The sequence below is a fragment of the Gopherus evgoodei genome, chromosome 6, assembly GCF_007399415.2.
Source record: "Gopherus evgoodei ecotype Sinaloan lineage chromosome 6, rGopEvg1_v1.p, whole genome shotgun sequence".
NCBI classification, from domain to species: domain Eukaryota; kingdom Metazoa; phylum Chordata; order Testudines; family Testudinidae; genus Gopherus; species Gopherus evgoodei.
The window spans coordinates 136,016,396-136,034,836 of record NC_044327.1 but is presented as its reverse complement, the minus strand read 5'-3'; the positions used below and the strand labels follow the sequence as shown (position 1 = coordinate 136,034,836).

General features: G+C 60.1%; 1 protein-coding gene across 2 annotated transcripts in view; it reads right to left on the bottom strand.

Annotated features, from left to right (window-relative positions):
* Positions 1 to 18,441, bottom strand: part of LOC115653541 (receptor-type tyrosine-protein phosphatase U-like) — a 114,939-nt gene that overhangs the window by 11,123 nt on the left and 85,375 nt on the right. The window contains exons 1-10 of one of the 2 annotated variants that reach the window (XM_030566936.1): positions 17,603 to 17,647; positions 16,862 to 16,898; positions 14,003 to 14,100; positions 13,042 to 13,158; positions 10,693 to 10,850; positions 10,480 to 10,615; positions 9,568 to 9,717; positions 2,435 to 2,534; positions 1,835 to 1,914; positions 1,043 to 1,177 (exon numbers count right to left, since the gene is read on the bottom strand). In XM_030566936.1, coding sequence (XP_030422796.1) covers positions 1,043 to 1,177; positions 1,835 to 1,914; positions 2,435 to 2,534; positions 9,568 to 9,717; positions 10,480 to 10,615; positions 10,693 to 10,850; positions 13,042 to 13,158; positions 14,003 to 14,065 — 939 coding nt within the window. In that variant the 5' untranslated portion in view covers positions 14,066 to 14,100; positions 16,862 to 16,898; positions 17,603 to 17,647. Of the gene's footprint in view, positions 1 to 1,042; positions 1,178 to 1,834; positions 1,915 to 2,434; positions 2,535 to 9,567; positions 9,718 to 10,479; positions 10,616 to 10,692; positions 10,851 to 13,041; positions 13,159 to 14,002; positions 14,101 to 16,861; positions 16,899 to 17,602; positions 17,674 to 18,441 lie in introns of those variants that run through there. The other variant, XM_030566932.1, reaches the window with a different exon arrangement.

Genomic DNA, 18,441 nt, shown 5'->3' with positions numbered 1-18,441 from the left:
AGATGCCTAAGGCGTGGGGCCCTCTTAGGCGCAGGGCCTGATTCCGGGGCATCGGGGGAATCGGCTTACAGCCGGCCCTGAGTGTTCTGATGCACAAAGCAGCCCCCACCCCCACGCGTGCCCACACACCAGCCCGGCCAGAGACAGGGCACAGGCATCTGGTGTCCTCACGCACATACACTCATACAGCTACGGGAACCACTGGCGCCAGGGCCCACGCGTGCAACTGCACCCCAGCAATCTGGCCAAGCTGTGTGCCCCCAGGCCTGCACCTCCTGTGTCTCAGCCAGCCCCGGGGTCCCACTCCACCGGCTGGGACCGCACAGCTCCCTCGGGGCTGGGGCCTGGCAGACGCCCTGGGTGAGCCGGGAGGGTCTCAGGTACACAGGGCAGCAGGAAGGCAGTGCCAGGGAGCTGCAGCACAGGCGACGGATGGGGTGGAGAAGCCTGGGCTGCCACTGCTAGGACAGGGGTGCCCAGTCTGCAGCTCCATGCCAGGCACCCTGCCAGTACGGGGAGCAGAGCGGGAGGTGGCACAGCGCCCCCCTGAACTGGGAGGCTTCAGCCGCCCGACGCGCACGGACACACGGCATAGCCCCAGTCTCTCTGCGGAGGGTGCCAGTGTGTGATGCTGAGAGAAGAGTAAGCAGCAAAGCGCCACAGACAGACAGACACCATCCCCCATCCCCAACCCCACTCCACACACGAATGCACCCAGGCATCCCTAGGACCCTCCGCTGCCTGGCTTGGCCGGGTGGCTCTGCCAGAGGATCTGTGCCCCCGGGAGTGAGAAAGGCAGCTTGGGGGTTACAGCGTGGGCAGACAGCCCCATGGCAGGGAGGGAAACCCTGTCACTGTGGTGAGGAGGGGGTTTCTCCTTCAAGCTCCAGCCACTAAGCTGCTTGGATCAGCCCCCTCCATCCCGCGTTTGTGCTCCGAGCTCTCAGCTGGCCACCCCACCCCTCAGCGAGCTGCTCATGCCCCCGGGCTGGCAGAGCCGGGGGAGGCCCCGGCTGTGCAGGGGAGATGGCGCAGGGCTGACCTGGTCCAGCTCCTCGAGGCGGTTCAGCATGACCAGCATGGTGCAGGTGTAGTCCCAGAGCAGGGCCCAGAAATCCACCAGCGTCTCCCTGAGCGGCAATTGGGTGACAATGATGTTGTCTTCTTCCGCGTATGTCTGCAAGAGACAGACCGACCTGGTGGGAGCCACTAGCCAGCGCCCCTGCCTCGGGCACCACTCAGAGCCTTCAGCCCGCCAGCCATGCTGCTGGCCCCAGCCCTGTCATGGCGGGGAGCAGCCGGGGCTCGGCCGAGCGGAAGCGTGACCCGAACCCAGGAACACGCAGGCTGAGATACTGCCCCGGAGCATCTCCCCCTAGCCCAAGGAACCAGCCCAGCTTCATGCTCTGGGTCCATCCGGCCCCCAGTCAGAGCTGCCAGGGTCCCCAGCCGAGACACAGCGACAGGGCTCACTCCAGCAAGCCAAGGGCAAAGTGGGGGATGAAGCAGAGCTAGACTGGGGGAGGAGGGGATGCGGCACAGCTGGACTGTGGGGGAGGAGGAGTGAGGGGATTTGGCACATCTGGGCTAGAAAGGAGGGGATGCGGTACAGCTGGGCTGGGGAAGAGGGGACTGACACCTATCCTCGGGGACTATCTCCTGGTGCCAAGGCCCCCTGTCTGGGGGATCCCCAGGGAAGCCTGGTGCTCGGCAGCCCCATCGCTGGGCACTGCCAATGGCAGCAGACGACGCCCTGGCAGAGACACAAGGGCTGGGGCTGGGGAGGTCCTGTGCTCGCTGCTCACGCCCACACTCAGGAGAGACAGAACCTTACACCGACAAACACCGCGTTGATGTAGCCAGGCGAGCCATCCGCATTCAGCGAGGACATCAGGATGGGGCGGTGGCAATCCGCTGGGAGGGGATGGAAGGAGAGAGGTCGTGTCACACCCCTCACACGGGCAGGAGTCTCTGGCCTGGGCCGAGAAGCACCACGTAAAGCACCCAGCCTCCCACGCTCACATCGTCTGTGCCTGGCCTGGCCCAGCAGAGCTGCGGGGAGCAGACCCCTTCGGTTTCCAGTGTCCTGGCGCTCAGCGCTCGCCTCTTACACCATGCGTGGGGTGGGGGGCTGGCGGCAGGGGGCAGGGGTACCAGCTGATGAATGGTGGGTGGGGCTGGGCCATGGACTCAGAAGGACAGAGGGATTTGAACAGAGAATAAAACCCCCCTGGGCTGGGGCCCTCGGTGGAGCACGGGCTGGGAGCTCTCCAGCCCATGACAGGGGCAGGGAGGGCTGAGACGCAGGGCACTCCCTGAGCAGCGAGTCTCCACAGAGCCCTGCCAGGTCCTCAGGAAAGCCAGGTCCCTGAGCGCTCCTGGGCCATGGTGCCCACCCACTCGCACCAGGCTAGGCCTGGCCCCACCATGGTACCTGGCAGGATGGTCGGCTTGCGGTTCTTGGGCTGGTTGCTAGGCTGCTGGGCCTCCTTGCACGGGGAGAGCTGGAAGAGTTCGGAAAACTTCTGCAAGGCCTGCAGGGCGGGAGGGTGCAGCGGAGTCAGCTCCCAGCCGCGGCTCCCTGCTCCCAACCCAGACCCGATAGCACCCACGGCCCGGCGCCAAGCCGCACCTCAGCTGCCCCGGGGCTCATGCCATGGAGCGGATCCCACCTGGAATTGCAGGGCGGGGCCCCATGGGGCAGCAAGCGTGAGGGGGGCTCTGCTGTTCAACACCTCAGGAGAGGGGCTGGCAGAGCGGCCGCTCCTCACTGCACACAGCTGCCCCCAGGCAGCCCAGAGAAGTGAAAGGTGGGTCAGCACCAATTCCATTGCAGGGTTCGTGTAATAAACAACAGCCTGGGGCACTGAACACCTGACACGTCCCCACAGCCTGGGAAACGCTGCTCCCAGACGATATTGAGCACCTGAGACGTCACCACTGTCACGGAGTGTGGGGGAATCAGAGCCCTGCACCTCCGGCTTCCTGCGATTCACCGTGACTCTCAGCCAGCCAGTAACACAGAAGGTTTATTTAGACGACAGGAACACAGTCCCAGACAGGTCTTGCAGGCACATACAACAGGATCCTCCCCAATTAGGTCCATCTTGGGGTTCCGGGGGCACCACAGCCCCATTGGAGGAACAGAGCCCTGTCTGTCCTTCCTTCCATTACACCAGCCAGCTCCTGAAACTCTCTCTCTCCCCAGCATCTCCTTCCCCACCTTTGTTCAGCTTCCCCGGGCAGAGGTGTCACCTGGCCTCTAACCCCTTCCTGGAGTCTCACATTACATCCTCAGGTATCTTCCCTCCAGCCAGTCTCCCATCCCCCAATGCAGATCGTTCTCCCAGATCACATTAAGAACAGTCCCAGTTCTTCACAGCCACAGCCTAGGAAGCGCTGCTCCCAGATGAAACGGAGGACCTGACGCATCACCAAGTCCTGAGAAACGCTGCTCCCAGACAACAAGGAGGACTTGCCACGTCCCAACAGCCTGGGAAATGCTGCTCCCAGATGACACCAACCACCGACACGTCCCTAGAGTATGGGAAACACTGTTCCCAGACAACACGCAGGACCTGATACGTCCCCAATGCCCGGCAAAGGCTGCTCCCAGATGACAGAGACGACCTGACACATCCCCACAGCCAAAAAAATGTTGCTCCCAGACAACACCAAGCACCTTAGAGGTCACCATCGCCCAGGAAACGCTGCTCCCAGACGACACCGAGTACCAGACACATCCCCACACTCTGGGAAACGCTGCTCCCAGACGATGCGCAGCACCTGATACGTCCACACCACCCAGGAAACGCTGCTCCCAGATGACACAGACGACCTGACACGTCCCCACAGCTCAGGAAACGCTGCTCCCAGATGACACCAACCACCTGACATGTCCCCTAGTCTGGGAAACGCTGCTCCCAGATGACATGAAGGACCTGATACGTCCCCATGGCCTAGAGAACGGTGCTCCCAGATGACACCGAGCACCTTAGACGTCCACAAAGCCTGGGAAATGCTGCTCACACATGACACGGAGGAGCTCACGCGTCCCCACAGCCCAGAAATGCTGCTCCCAGATGAAATGGAGCACCTGACACATCACCACGGCCTGGAAAACGTTGCTTCCAGGCAACATCACGCATCTTAGACATCTCCAGGGCCCGGGAAACGCTGCTCCAAGACGACACGGAAACGCTGCTCCCAGATGACACTGAGCACCTTACACGTCCCCACAGTCTAGAAAACGCTGCTCCCGGACAACAAGGAGGGCTTGCAACGTCCTCACGGCCTGGGAAACGTTGCTCCCAGACGACTCTGAGCACCTGACACGTCCCCAAAGCCTAGAAAAAGGTGGTCCCAGATGACACCAACTACCAGACGCGCCCCCACGGCACGGGAAACGCTGCTCCCACACGACACAGACAACCAGACACGTCCCCACAGCCTGGGAAACGTTGCTCACAGATGACACCGAGTACCTGACAAGTCCCCACAGCCTAGAAAACGGGTTCCCAGACGACAATGAATACCGGACACTTCCCTATGGCCTGACAAAAATGCTCCCTGATAATGCCACATACCTTAGACGTTCCCACAGCCCTGGAAACGCTGCTCCCAGACAAAATGGAAGACCTGACACTTCCCCATGGCAGGGGGGGCGGAGCTCCCGGACGACAATGAAAACCTGACATGTCCCCACGGCCTGGAAAACGCTGCTCTGAGATGACACCGATAACCTGACATGTCCCCACAGCCTAGAAAAAGGTGATCTCAGATGACACCGAGTACCAGACACGTCCCCACGTCCTGAGAAATGTTGCTCCCAGGCGACACCATGAATCTTAGACGTCTCCATGGCCCAGGAAACACTGCTCGTGGACGACACCGAGTACCAGACACGTCCCCACGGCCTGGAAACTCTAGCTCCCACACAACCCCAAGCACATTAGACGTCTCCACGGCCCAGGAAACACTGCTCGTGGACGACACCGAGTACCAGACACATCCCCACGGCCTGGAAACTCTAGCTCCCACACGACCCCAAGCACATTAGACGTCTCCGCGGCCCAGGAAACGCTGCACCCAGACAACATGGAGGACCTGACATGTCCCCATGACCCAGGAAAGGGTGATCCCTGACCACACCGACCACCTTACACGCCCCCAAGGTCTGGGAAACGGAGCTCCCAGAAGACACCGAGTGCCAGACACATCCCCACGGCCCGGGAAATGCTGCTCCCAGATGACACTGACTGCCTGACACATCCCCACAGTCTAGAAAACACTTCTTCCAGACGACAAGGAGGACTTGACACGTCCCCACGACCCGGAAAATTCTGCTCCCAGACAATATAGACCACCTGACACATCCCCACGGCTCGGGAAACGCTACGCCCAGATGAAACGGAGAACATGACACGTGCTGACAGCCTGGCAAACGGTGCTCTCAGATGACACCGAGCACCTTAGATGTCCACACAGCCCGGGAAACGCTGCTCCCACATGACACGGAGGACCTGACTCGTCCCCACGGCCCAGGAAACGGTGCTCCCAGACGACACAGTGAACCTGACATGGCCTCACCTCCCGAGAAACGGTGCTCCCAGACCACACTGAGCATCTGACACGTCACCATTGCCCAGGAAACGCTGCTCCCAGATGAAATGGAGCACCTGACACGTATGCACAGTCTGGAAAACGCTGCTCCCATGCGACACCCATCTCCTGACACGTCTCCAACGGCCCGGGACACGCTGCTCCGATATGACACCGAGTACCTGACACATTCCCACAGCCTGGGAAACGTTTCTCCCAGATGACACCGAGCACCTTACACCACACCACATCCTGAGAAACGCTGCTCCGAGATGACACAGAGGACGTGACACGTCACCACACCCTGGAAAACGCAGCTCCTCGACAACACCGAGCACCTTAGATGTCCCCACTGCCTGGGAAATGCTGCTCCCAGACGTCACCAAGTACCTGAAACGTATCCACCTCCTGAGAAACGCTGCTCCCAGACGATACGGAGCACCTGAAACGTATCCACCTCCTGAGAAACGCTGCTCCCAGACGATACGGAGGACCTGACAGATCACCACGGCCTGGAAAATGCTGCTCCCAGACAACACTGAGTACCAGGCACGTACCCACAGCCTGGGAAATGGTGCTCCCAGACGACACCAAGTACCTGATACGTCATCACAACCTGGAAAACGTTGCTCTCAGATGACACCGAGCACCTCAGACATCCACACAGCCTGGGAAATGCTGCTCCCACATGAAATGGAGGACCTGACACGTCCCCACGGGCCAGGAAATGGTGCTCCCAGACGACACCGAGTACCGGACACGTCACCACGTCCTGAGAAACGCTGCTCCCAGGCAACGACCACCTGACACGTCCCCATGGCCGGGAAACGCTGCTTCCAGATGAAACGGAGCACATGACACGTCACCACGACCTGGCAAACGTTGCTCTCAGATGACACTGAGCACCTTTGACGTCCACACAGCCTGGGAAACGCTGCTCCCACATGACAAAGAGGACCTGACACATCACCACGTCCTGGGAAACGTTGCTCCCCGACAACACCGAGTACCAGACATGTCCCCACAGCCTGGAAAATGCTGCTCCCAGGAGACACTGACCACCTGACACGTCCCCACGGCTCGGGAAATGCTGCTCCCAGATGAAATGAAGAACATGACACGTCCCCACAGCCTGGCCAATGTTGCTCTCAGACGACACCGAGCACCTTTGACATCCACACAGCCTGGGAAAGGCTGCTCCCACATGACACCGAGTACCTGACACATCCCCACAGCCTGGGAAATGCTACTTGTGATGGAGTAGGAACTGTCTGTGTGGGGGACGGGAGAGCAGGGGGTAACTTTAGGTGAGGGACAGGTGCTCAGCCTGTAACCTGAGCTAGGTAGGGGAGAGGGGTGTCAGCACCTTTGCCTGGGAAGCTGGACAAAGGAAGAGGCCGGCTGGAGGGAGTGGGGTGAGTTCAGTTTTGGTTTTGGGCAGAGTGGTTGGAATTCGGGGACTCCCTAGCTGGGGACTAAGCTTCCTGAACCCCAGAAGGACTTGATTTAGGGGTTCTGGTTGTGCCTACAATCTCTGCTGTATCCTTCATTCCTGTTGTCCAATAAACCTTCTGTTTTACTGGCTGGCTGAGAGTCACTGTTAGTCCCAGGAAGAGGGGTGCAGGACCGGACTCCCCCACACTCCGTGACACTACTCCCTGACAACACCGAGCACCTTAGACATCCCCACAGCCTGAGAAACACTGATTCCAGACGACACTGACCACCTGAAATGACCCCACAGTCTGGGAAACGCTTCTCCCAGACGACACCGAGTACCTGACATGTCACCACATCCTGAGAAACGCTGCTCCCAGATGACTTGGACAACCTGATATGTTCCCACGAACCGGAAAACGCTGCTCCCAGATGAAACCGATCACTTGACACGTCCCCACAGTCTGGAAAATGCTGCTCCCAGGCGATAACGACCACCTAACATGTCCCCATGGCCCGGGAAAAGCTGTTCCCAGACAACACTGAATACCTGACACATACCCACATCCTGAGAAACGCTGCTCCCAGACGACACAGAGGACCTGACACGTCACTACAGCCTGAAAAACGCTGCTCCCAGATGACACTGACCACCTGACATGTCCCCACAGTCTGAAAAACGCTGCTCCCAGATGACACCGAGTACCTGACACGTCACAATGTCCTGACAAATGATGCTCACAGATGACATGGAGCATCTGACACATCCCCACAGCCCAAGAAACAGTGCTCCCAGATGACACAGTGAACCTGACACGGCCTCACCTCCCAAGAAACGGGGCTCCCAGACAACACTGACCACCTGACATGTCCCCACAGCCTGGGAAACGCTGCTCCCAGACAAAACCGAATACCTGACATGTCACCACGACCTGGAAAACGTTGCTCTCAGATGTCACTGAGCACCTTAGACGTCCACACAGCCTGGAAAATACTGCTCCCAGGCAACACCGAGCACCTGACACGTCCCCACAGCTCAGGAAACGCTGCTCCCAGATGAAACGAAGCACATGACACGTTCCCACAGCCTGGCAAACGTTGCTCTCAAACAACACGGAGTACCTGACACGCCCCCACGGCCTGGGAAACGGTGCTCCCAGATGACACGGAGTACCTGACACGCCCCCACGGCCTGGGAAACGGTGCTCCCAGATGACACGGAGTACCTGACACGCCCCCACGGCCTGGGAAACGGTGCTCCCAGATGACACGGAGCATCTTACACGTCACCACATCCAGAGAAACACTGCTCCGAGACGACACGGAGGACCTGACACATCACCACGGCCTGGGTAACGCTACTCCCCGACAACACCGAGCACATTAGACGTCCCCACAGACTGGAAAACACTGCTCCCAGGCGACACTGACCACCTGAAATGACCCCACAGTCTGGGAAACGCTTCTCCCGGACAACAAGGAGGACCTGACACATCTCGACAGCCTGGGAAAAGCTGCTCCGAGACAACACTGAGTTCCTGATACGTCACCACGTCCTGAGAAACGCTGCTCCCAGACGACACCGAGTGCATGAAACATCCCAACAGCCTGGGAAACGCTGCTCCCAGATGAAATGGAGCACCTGACACATGCCCACATCCCGAGAAACGCTGCTCCCAGACGACACGGAGGACATGACACGACACATCCCAACAGCCTGGGAAACGCTGTTCCCAGACAACACAGAGTACCAGGCACGTCCCCACGGCCTGGGAAACGGTGCTCCCCAACGACACCGAGCACCTTAGACGTCCCCACAGCCTGGAAAACGCTGCTCCCAGACGACACCGAGCACCTGACACGTCCCCACAGTCTGGAAAGCGCTGTTCCCAGGTGACACCGACAACCTGACACATCCCCATGGCCTGGGAAACGCTGCTCCCAGACAACACTGAGTACCAGATACGTCACCATGTCCTGGAAAACATTGCTCTCAGATGACGCCGAGCACCTGACACATCCCCATGTCCTGGGAATCGCTGCTCCCAGACGACACCAAGTACCTGACACGTCATCACGTCCTGAGAAAGGTTGCTCACAGATGACACGGAGCATCTGGCAGATCCCCACAGCTCAGGAAACGGTGCTCCCAGACAACACAGAGAACCTGACACGGCCTCACGTCCCGGGAAATGCTGCTCCCAGATGAAACTGAGCACCTGACACATTCCCACGGCCTGGGAAACGGTGCTCCCACACAACACCGAGTTCCTGACACATCGCCACGTTCTGAGAAACGGTGCTCCCAGACACGGAGGACCTGACAAGTCACCGCGGCCTGGAAAACGCTGCTCCCAGACCACATTGAGCACCTGACATGTCACCACTGCCTGGGAAACGCTGCTCCCAGATGAAACGGAGCACCTGACACGGTCCTACGGCCTGGCTCCCAGCCCCCTGGTTTCCTGGCTCAGGGGAGAAGGAGAGTCCCAGCCCCTGGGCCAGCCCCGTAGTTCCACCCACAGGTACCTTGAACTCCCGCGAGAACCCGTTGCTCTGCGACTGGGTGTCAGGCTGGCGCAGGCAACTGACGTGGCTGGCGATGCTGTCCACCAGGACCCCGGTGTTCCCGCACAGCAGCCCCTCCAGCAGCGCCTCGTAGAGGAAGATGTACTGCTCCTGGGGAAGGGAACACAGGCATCGGCCCAGAGCCCAGCCCGCAGCAGGGGGCCAGCGCACGGGGCCAGAAGGTGATGCCAAGTGCTGGGGGGAGCCCAGATACCATGTGCCATCAACTGCACCCTGAGGGCAGGCTGGAGACCCAGCCCTACACCAGGCGCTCTCGTGCCAATGGAACAGACTTCTGGCACATTTCTCCTGGGGGGGAGCCCCATCCGCAGCCACCCCCCCTCCAGCAGAGCCGAGCCCCCTGTGACCCGTGGGACATGCTCATCCTCCAGAGGAAGGAGACAATCCCCCAGGATCCTGCCCTGGGTGCAGGCCCCTCTAGCCTCAGCCTGGTGAGCAGTTCCCTGCAGGCACATGTATGAGGGTTCCCATCCCAGCAGTGCCTGTGGGAGCCGGGGACCTGTCCAGGATGCTCTCAGATCCCAGCATGGGGGTTCTGCCAGCACCCGCGGGACTCAGACCTCCCCTCAGAGACAGCATCCCAAAATCTAGTCTCTGGGCAGCTTCAGTGCTGGCTCCCTGCAGCTGGGCCACTTGCCACATGGCTGGGCTGGCCTTGCAGGGCCAAATACATGTGGAGAGTCCCTTGGGAGGGGAGTAACCAGCCTCACCCCAGGACCTGAGGTCAGCAGCTGGAGGGTGGTACTCTGAAAGTACCTGCCCTTTGAATTGGGCACTACGGGCCGGGTGGGCAACAACCTCCTGCTCAGGCAGCCCCAGCGGCTACCCTGGGAACCCAGATCAGCTCCTCACCTTTGTCTGCACCATGCTGACCCGCTGCTCCCGCAGCCTCTGCACACAGTGGAAAACATCCACGCTGCCCTCGGCCCGCGCCATCTTCAGGAGGATGTCCAGGGCAATGAAGGTGCCTGTGCGGCCGATCCCTGCACTGGGACATGGGAAGGGAATGAGGTGCTCGCTGGGCCCTGGGCCTGTCCCCCACCCCAAGCCCTTTCTGCCCAGTACCTGCAGTGCACGAGCACGGGGCCGGCAGGCACCTCCGACACCCTCTCATTCACCATCTCCACCAGCTGCAGGAGCCGGGCTGCGTTGCTGGGGACCCCGTGGTCTGGCCACAGCAGGTAGTGAAACTGCTGTATGTGTCTCGGGAGAGGAGAACCGACCTGAGGAGAGGGCAGACAGGAGATGTGGGGGACTTGAGCAGGGGATCTCAGCACTCAGAACTCCCTCCAGCACCAGTGTGACCAACTAGGAATGTTCCTAATGTTTTCTTTGAATACTGTGTTGGTGCCTCGGTTCTTAAGTATCTGGCAGAGCAAAGGGCAGTGCACCTAAATGCCTGGCACTCTGTCTCCTGGCAACTGATGGCCTGGGCCCCTCCCCTGCAAAGGTGCCAGCTGAAGGTGTTGGAGACAAAGGGATCAGGTGACCTCGTGGCCCGGGAAAGGAACAGAGCCGAGAGGAGGGGCTGGAAGGGGTTGTTAGTCTGGAGCTGGCTGAAAGCAGACGTGGGGGTCTGGTTCACTGCCCCCCAGAATGGACCCAGCCGAGGGCCCATTTGCTGTACCTACAAGCTCTGTTTTAGACCCTGTTCCTGTCATCGAATAAACCTCTGTGTTACTGGCTGGCTGAGAGTCACGTCTGACTGCAAAGTGGGGGGGCAGGACCCTCTGGCTTCACCAGGACCCCGCCTGGGCAGGCTCGCTGTGGGAAGCGCATGGAGGGGCAGAGGATGCTGAATGCTCCAAGGAGAGACCCAGGAGGTGAAGCCGTGTGAGCTTCTTGCCCTGCAGACAGTCTGCTCTGAGGGAGAAGAGGCTCCCCAAAGTCTGGCCTGGCTTTGTGGGGAGCAGTTCCAGAGCATCCCTCGGGGAATCCGTGACAACCAGCAACCCCTGTGGCTAGGCTCCCAGGAGCCCCAGTGCCCTGAGAACATGGTGTCACGGAGTCCCCGGGCAATGCTCTGGAACTGCTCCCCACAAAGCCAGTCAGGACTTTGGGGAGCCTCCTCTCCCTTAGAGCAGACTTGTTCACAGCAGGAAGCTCACACGGCTTCACCTCCTGGGTCTCTCCTTGGAGCATTCAGCATCCTCTGCCCCTCCGTGAGCTTTCCACAACGAGCCCACTCCAGCGGGGTCCTGGGGAAGCCACAGGGTCCTGCACCCCCACTTCGCAGTCAGACATGACTCTCAGCCAGCCAGTAGAACAGAGGTTTATTTGATGACAGGAACAGGGTCTAAAACAGAGCTTGTAGGTACAGCAAATGGGACCCTCGGCCAGGTCCATTCTGGGGGGCAGTGAGCCAGACCCCCAAGTCTGCACTTCACTCCTCGTCCCCAGCCAGTTCCAGACTAACAACCCCCCCAGCCCCTCCTCTCTGCTCAGTTCCTTTCCCAGGCCAGGAGGTCACCTGATCCCTTTGTCTCCAACACCTTCAGTTGGCACCTTTGCAGAGGAGGGGCCCAGGCCATCAGTTGCTAGGAGACAGAGTGCCAGGCATTTAGGTGCACTGGCCCTGTGCTCTGCAGCAATCACACACCCTTATCCCACCACCTAGATACTTAAGAACTGCACAGGGGACACTGAGGCACCAACACAGTATTCAGAGAAAACATTAAGAACATTCCCAGTTCGCCACACATGGAGCTGCAGGAGAGTCCCTACACCAGGATGGCTGGGGTGATGGAGTGGGGCTGGCTGGCAGGTGCAGGCCAGTTTAAGGGCCCAGCCAGGCTATGCTACACAGGCTGTTTGATCTAGAGCCACCAGGGCCCAGCCACACTGCACGGGCTGAGACAGCCTCACCTGCCCAGCGGGGCTGCAGGGGCCTGCGTGCTCACCTTTGGGATCTGCCCACAAGCAGCTCTCCCGTCTGCACATGCTAGAGACAGGGCAGTGGCTGGAGCTGACTCCCGGATGGGCTAACGCGCAGGGTGGTATTCTCCAGGGGGCCTGCCTGCATCTCCTGGGCACAACAGCAACACAGGGCATGTCCTGCATTGGGGGGGGCAGGGTCCCCAGGCGAGTGACGGGTCAGCAGCTCCTCCCAGCCAGCTGCTGGGCCTCGGGAAACGCCCACACCCATGGAAACGCCCGCGCCCTGGGAAATGCCTGCGCCCCGCAAAACACCCGCGCCCCAACACTGAGTTTACACATGCTGCAACAGCTGCTCTTGGTTAGGTTTGCTTGTGAGTATATCATGGACTGCAGAGGGCACTCCCAACCCACTGCCCCACCTCCCCGCATCGCCACCCCACTCCACAGCTCTGGGGAGTCCCTGGGGCCCTGGAGGGGCAGGGCTGACAGGCTCTGGGTGAAGCCCAAGGAGGCTCTGGCCCCCGCCCCCCACCTTACCCTCTGCAGGCAGAAGGTGCGTGTGACCAGGCCCGTGGTTGTCCAGGTGTTGCTGAGTGTCACCGTGAAGTCCCCGTACACCTGCTTGTCCTCCGGCCAGTACTGCTCACACTTGGTCTGTTAACAGCGGGCGACCCCTGAGCATTGACAAACCCACACTCTGCACCCCCCACCCGCCGCTAGGGCTGTGCTGGGGAGGGGGAGGGGAGCCCCTGGCAGGAAACGACCCTGGCCTGGCCTCTGGGGCTGGGCTTGTGGGGCCTGCCCTGGCCTGGCCCTGCCCAGGACACTGGCCATGGGAAATGTCTGGCATCACCATGGTGTTACCGGTGCTCTCTCCACTGCACACGGCTGCAGTCCCGTCGTGCTCCGCCCGGCATGCAGGCCAGCCCCCTCACAGCTCCTCGCCATGCTCTGCCCAGCGTGCAGGCCAGCCTCCTCACAGCTCCCCGCCGTGCAGAGAGTGGGGAGGGGAATGGCCCCGTCCCCTTCCCATCCACGGGCGCAGGGATCACCCCATGCCAGGCCCAAGGATCGCTGGCCCCTGACTGGCAGGCAGACGCGCTGGCGTTGGGAAGTTGGTCTGGAATTTCTTCCCCTCTCCCCGCAGCTGCCCAGCCGGAGGCACTGTCTTTCTCCACCCTGGCTCCAGCTCTCCGCCCAGAACCTGGGATCCTCTCAGGGCACCAGTCCCTTAGCCTCCCCTCTGTTGCTGGTCTGTGTAGGACTCTCCGCCTCTCATGTCTCTGCTCAGCTCCCCCTTGATGCCCCAGGACAGGGTTCACTCCTGGAGCACGTCTCACCTTGGGCTGGCCTTCCCCTCCCGCATGGGGACAGCTATGCACCAGGGAAAGCCAGTGGCCTGGCTGGGCTGGCTGAGGCCCCAGCTGAGCGTGGACCCCGGCTGGGAGGGGCAGGGCTGTTTGAGGACCTGGGCCCCAAAGGAAGCTGGGTTGTCTACCTTGTTCTGCTCCACCAAGCCCGTTAACATCACAATGGCCAAGGTCTTCTCCTGCCAGATCATCTGCCAGAAATCCACCACGGTGCCAGGCAGCGGGCCTGGGCAGAGGAACATAGCACGTCAGTACCCGTCCTAGGGCTCAGGGAGGGACTGAGGGGATGCGCCACCGCCTACCCTGGAAGCTGCCGTGCTAACGGACCAGGAAGCCCAGTCACACTGCCCATGGCCTGTCCCCTGAGGACTCCAGCTCAGAGCAATGCACAGCAGCCCAGAGAGCGCAGGGCCTGAGGTCAGAGGTGCCAGGTGTGACGAACCGGGCCTGTTCTTACTGTGGGCTGTGAATGCTGAGTGGGGGGTGTTGGCCTGGGAGGACAATCTGCGCTGGGGGATGGGAGACTGGCTGGAGGGAGGAGACCTGAGCATGTAACGTGAGAACCCAGGAAGGGCTTAGAGGCCTGGTTACACCTCTGCCCGGGAAGCTGGACAAACGCTGGAGAGTGAGAGGGTTTCAGGAGCTGGCTGAGGAATGGAGGGAAGGAGAGACAGGGCTCTGACCCCCCAAGGGGGCTGTGGTGCTCCTGGAACCCCAAGATGGACCTAATGGGGAGGATCCTGTTGTCTGTGCCTGCAAGACCTGTCTGGGACTGTGTTCCTGGCGTCTAAATAAACCTTCCGCTTTACTGGCTGGCTGAGAGTCATGGTGAATCGCAGGAAGCCGGGGGTGCAGGGCCCTGACTATGGCCCAGTGTGGGGGCTGGGCACAAGCAGGGCAGGGGTTAGGATGAGCCAGGCACCGGGGCAGGAACGGGGAGTGTCAAGGTACGTGCTGCTCTGAGCTGTCTCCCACAGTCCAGTGACCAAAGCGGAAAGCACCGTCTCTGCAGTAGCACGTGATTTGGCTCGGAGCTCAATGCCAGGCCAATCCCATGGGCCAGGGGGCCTCATGCTGGGGTGTCTCCTATCAGCACAGGAGCCTGGAGACCCGGACCCGGGCACTGCACAGAGCCAGGGGCTGCACGAGGTGGCATCTGGAGGGGGAAGCTCCCAGCACTCTCACTGATTAGCCCTGTGAGCCCCTGGGCACGTAGGATTAGCCTGCGCCTGTCTGCACGCCTGTCCGCGCCTGTCTACACGTCTATCTTGGCACCTGGCTGTGCGCCAGTGTGTGCCTGTCTGTGCCTGTCTATGTGTGTCTGCGCCTGTCTGCGCTACTCTGCACGCCTGTCTGAGCCTGTCTAGGTGCTGCACATGTCTGCACGTATCTGTGCCTGTCTGCGCCTGTCTACACGTCTATCTTTGCACCTGGCTGTGCGCCAGTGTGTGCCTGTCTGAGCCTGTCTGTGCCTGTCTACGTGTGTCTGCGCCTGTCTGCGCTAATCTGTGCGCCCGTCTGCACGCCTGTCTGAGCCTGTCTAGGTGCTGCACCTGTCTGCACGCCTGTCTGAGCCTGTCTAGGTGCTGAGCCTGTCTGCACGCCTGTCTGCACGCCTGTCTACGTGCGTCTGCGCCTATCTGTGCGCCTGTCTGCACGCCTGTCTGAGCCTGTCTAGGTGCGTCTGCGCCTGTCTGCGCTAATCTGTGCGCCTGTCTGCTGTTAGAAGGGATCAGGGCTCTGGCCGCACGGTCAGGGCAGGAGCGGTTCAGTCTCTGTTGCTTAGTGCATCACCCTCCCTCTCCTCCAAACTCCTCCGGCTGCGATGCTGTAGCTGCTGATGCCTGGTCACCTTGCTGAGCAGACCATGACTGGGATAGAGGGGCTCATACAGAGGCCCCTACTCACCCCGTCTCAGAACCCAGGAGCAGGGCCATGGCCCCTGGAAGTGAGCGGCTGCATGTTTGAAACCAGTCAGAGGAAGCCCTTTTTGTGCACGAGAGGTGATGAGCCTGTGGAACTCACGGCTACAAGGTATCACTGACAGCGGCAGTCAGCCCGGGCTCAGTGCAGTGTGGAGGGTGAGAACCGCCAGCATTGCCTCCGAGGGAATAACGCCATAGCAGGGTCTAACACCTGCTGCCTTGGACATGACCCAGCCCCACTGGAAGCAGGTTAGGAAGAGATGTCTCCTCTGGCTGGCCACTGCATTACTGGCCCCGGGCATTGTCCACTGCAAGAGGTAGGAGCCCAGGCTAGATAGAGTTAGGCCTGAATAAAAATATAGCAGACAAAACCAGGTATGCCAACCTGACCAAAGTCAGGCTAACAGAGGTTTGTGGGTAATTCCTGAGTGGAAAACACTGAGAAGCAGCAGCATGTTTTACAAGCGCTGGGAAAAAGTGAGATAAGAGAAAAGGTGCATTCCTGGCATAGTACCAGATGTGCTGTGTTCGGGCAGCTCCTTCGAAGAACTGATAAGAGCCCTAGTTTCCCAGCCTCCTTGTTTTCACACCCTGGTTTTGTTCTTTGTTTGTTTTTAACTCCCCTACATTTCTAACTTTAGGCATGCATGTATACTAAAGGTGTCTAGTTTCTAGTTGTTAAAAAAAGGGGGTGGGTTGCTCTAGTAAATAATTTATAACGCGACGAAACTGTCTATATAGGCTTATACTAAAATGTAAAGGGCGGGCTGGTTCTCTCTGGAGACGAGCTGCTCTCTGTTGATGCGTGCACTTGTCAATAAAGAGTTTTTGATCGGACCTTGCTGGTGTTGCCTGTCTCTCTCGCGGTCAGACAACGAACTTTGCCGTCTGGGTTAGAGTCCCTGACAATAGGCTCTGGACTAGGCTGGCTGGCAGCCGTGTGCCAGCTCCACACGTCTTGAGAACGTCTGGACTGACTGCCCTGGCCCAGAAAGTGCCACACACTGGACTAAGCAACACCTGCCCCCCTTTCCGCCATTGTCCCCAGTCGGGAGCACTCACCCTGAGCAGCGATGAAGAAGCAGGGGCTCCTGTAGCTCTGGGGGCGGGGGGAGGCGGGGGAGAGACAGCAATGGCGTTAGTCACATGATCTCAACACTTAGCAAATCAAGAGTATGAGATGAAATACCCAGGGCCAGCCCTGGGCTGGGCTGGGCTGTGCCTGGGTTACAGGGCAAGACCAGTTCCCACGCACCGCCCCCCCCCCGGTAGCCAAGCCCTCCGCCCGCTGGGAGCTGCCCACGGCTCTCTGGGCCCACCTGCACTTCACTTTGATAAGGAGATCACTGCTCCGGGGCCCCTCGGACGCAGGTGCTGAGGCAGAGCAGGAGATTCTCCAGATCCTGCCGTATCTGGCATCCTCAGGGGGAAATGTCTCCAGAGTGTGCAAGCAGAGTGACTGGCGGTCCCAACAGCAGGGGCCTTGTCTTACATATGGAGTTATACCGTCCCCCCCATCCCCTGGGGAAAAAAAATCTCCATTTTTCCCCCTTGCTACAGGGTCACTCTCTGTGAGAGACACTGCCCAGCTCCGGTGCACCCTGGAGGGCCCTGTGTGCAGCCGCTGCCCAGTACCCATGTGACTGGAGCAGGGCTGAGGGAGGGCGGCTGTGCTCAGAGCATGGAGGGTTTCTTCCTGTGGTGCCAGGAAGCTGGGGCTGCCCCGGGTGCCCCAGAACCTCCCCTGCCCCCTTTCCCCGCATAGAGCAGCAGCAGTGCGGCCGTCGCTGCCTGGGTACCTACATCGACGTAGCTGGCATTGATGTAATCAGCTCCCGGGCTGGCGGACTGCAGCACCACACGGCAGTGATCGTCTGAAAGACAAAGGGGGGCCAATCACTGACCAGACAAGCCCAGTCGAGGGGCAGGCTCCTGCCCATGCTGCAGACAGACAGACAGACAGACAGACATGGCCAGGCCACAGCCCGGAGCCAGGGCCCCTAGCAGCACCAGGCCCAGCTTCACCGTTGTGATGAAGTGGGGCTGTTCTTAATGTTTCCTCTGAATACTGTGGGGGGGCCTCAGTTCCTGGCCGACCCTCTGTCACCTGGCAACTAATGGCCAGGCCCTTCCCCTCTCCAAGGGGATGCTAAAGGTGTGGGAGACAGAGATCAGGTGACCTCCGGGCCCGGGAAAGCAACTGAGCAGGGAGGAGGGGGTTTCAGTCTGGAGCTGGCTGGGGAAGAGGAGTGAGGGCAGATGTGGGGGTCTGGCTCACTGCCCCCCCAGCATGGACCCGGCCGAGGGGTCCGGTTCTCTGTACCTACAAGCTCTGTTTTAGACCCTGTTCCTGTCATCGAATAAACCTCTGTGTTACTGGCTGGCTAAAAGTCACGTTTGACTGCGAAGTGGGGGGCAGGACACTGTGGCTTCCCCAGGACCCTGCTGGGGTGGGCTCGCTGTGGGAAGCGCACGGAGGGGCAGAGGATGCTGAATGCTCCAAGGAGAGACCCAGAAGGTGAACCCGTGTGAGCTTCTTGCCCCGAACAAGTCTACTCCAAGGGAGAGGAGGCTCCCCAAAGTCCTGACTGACTTTGTGGGGATTGGGTCCAGAGCATCGCCCAGGGACTCCGTGACAGCAA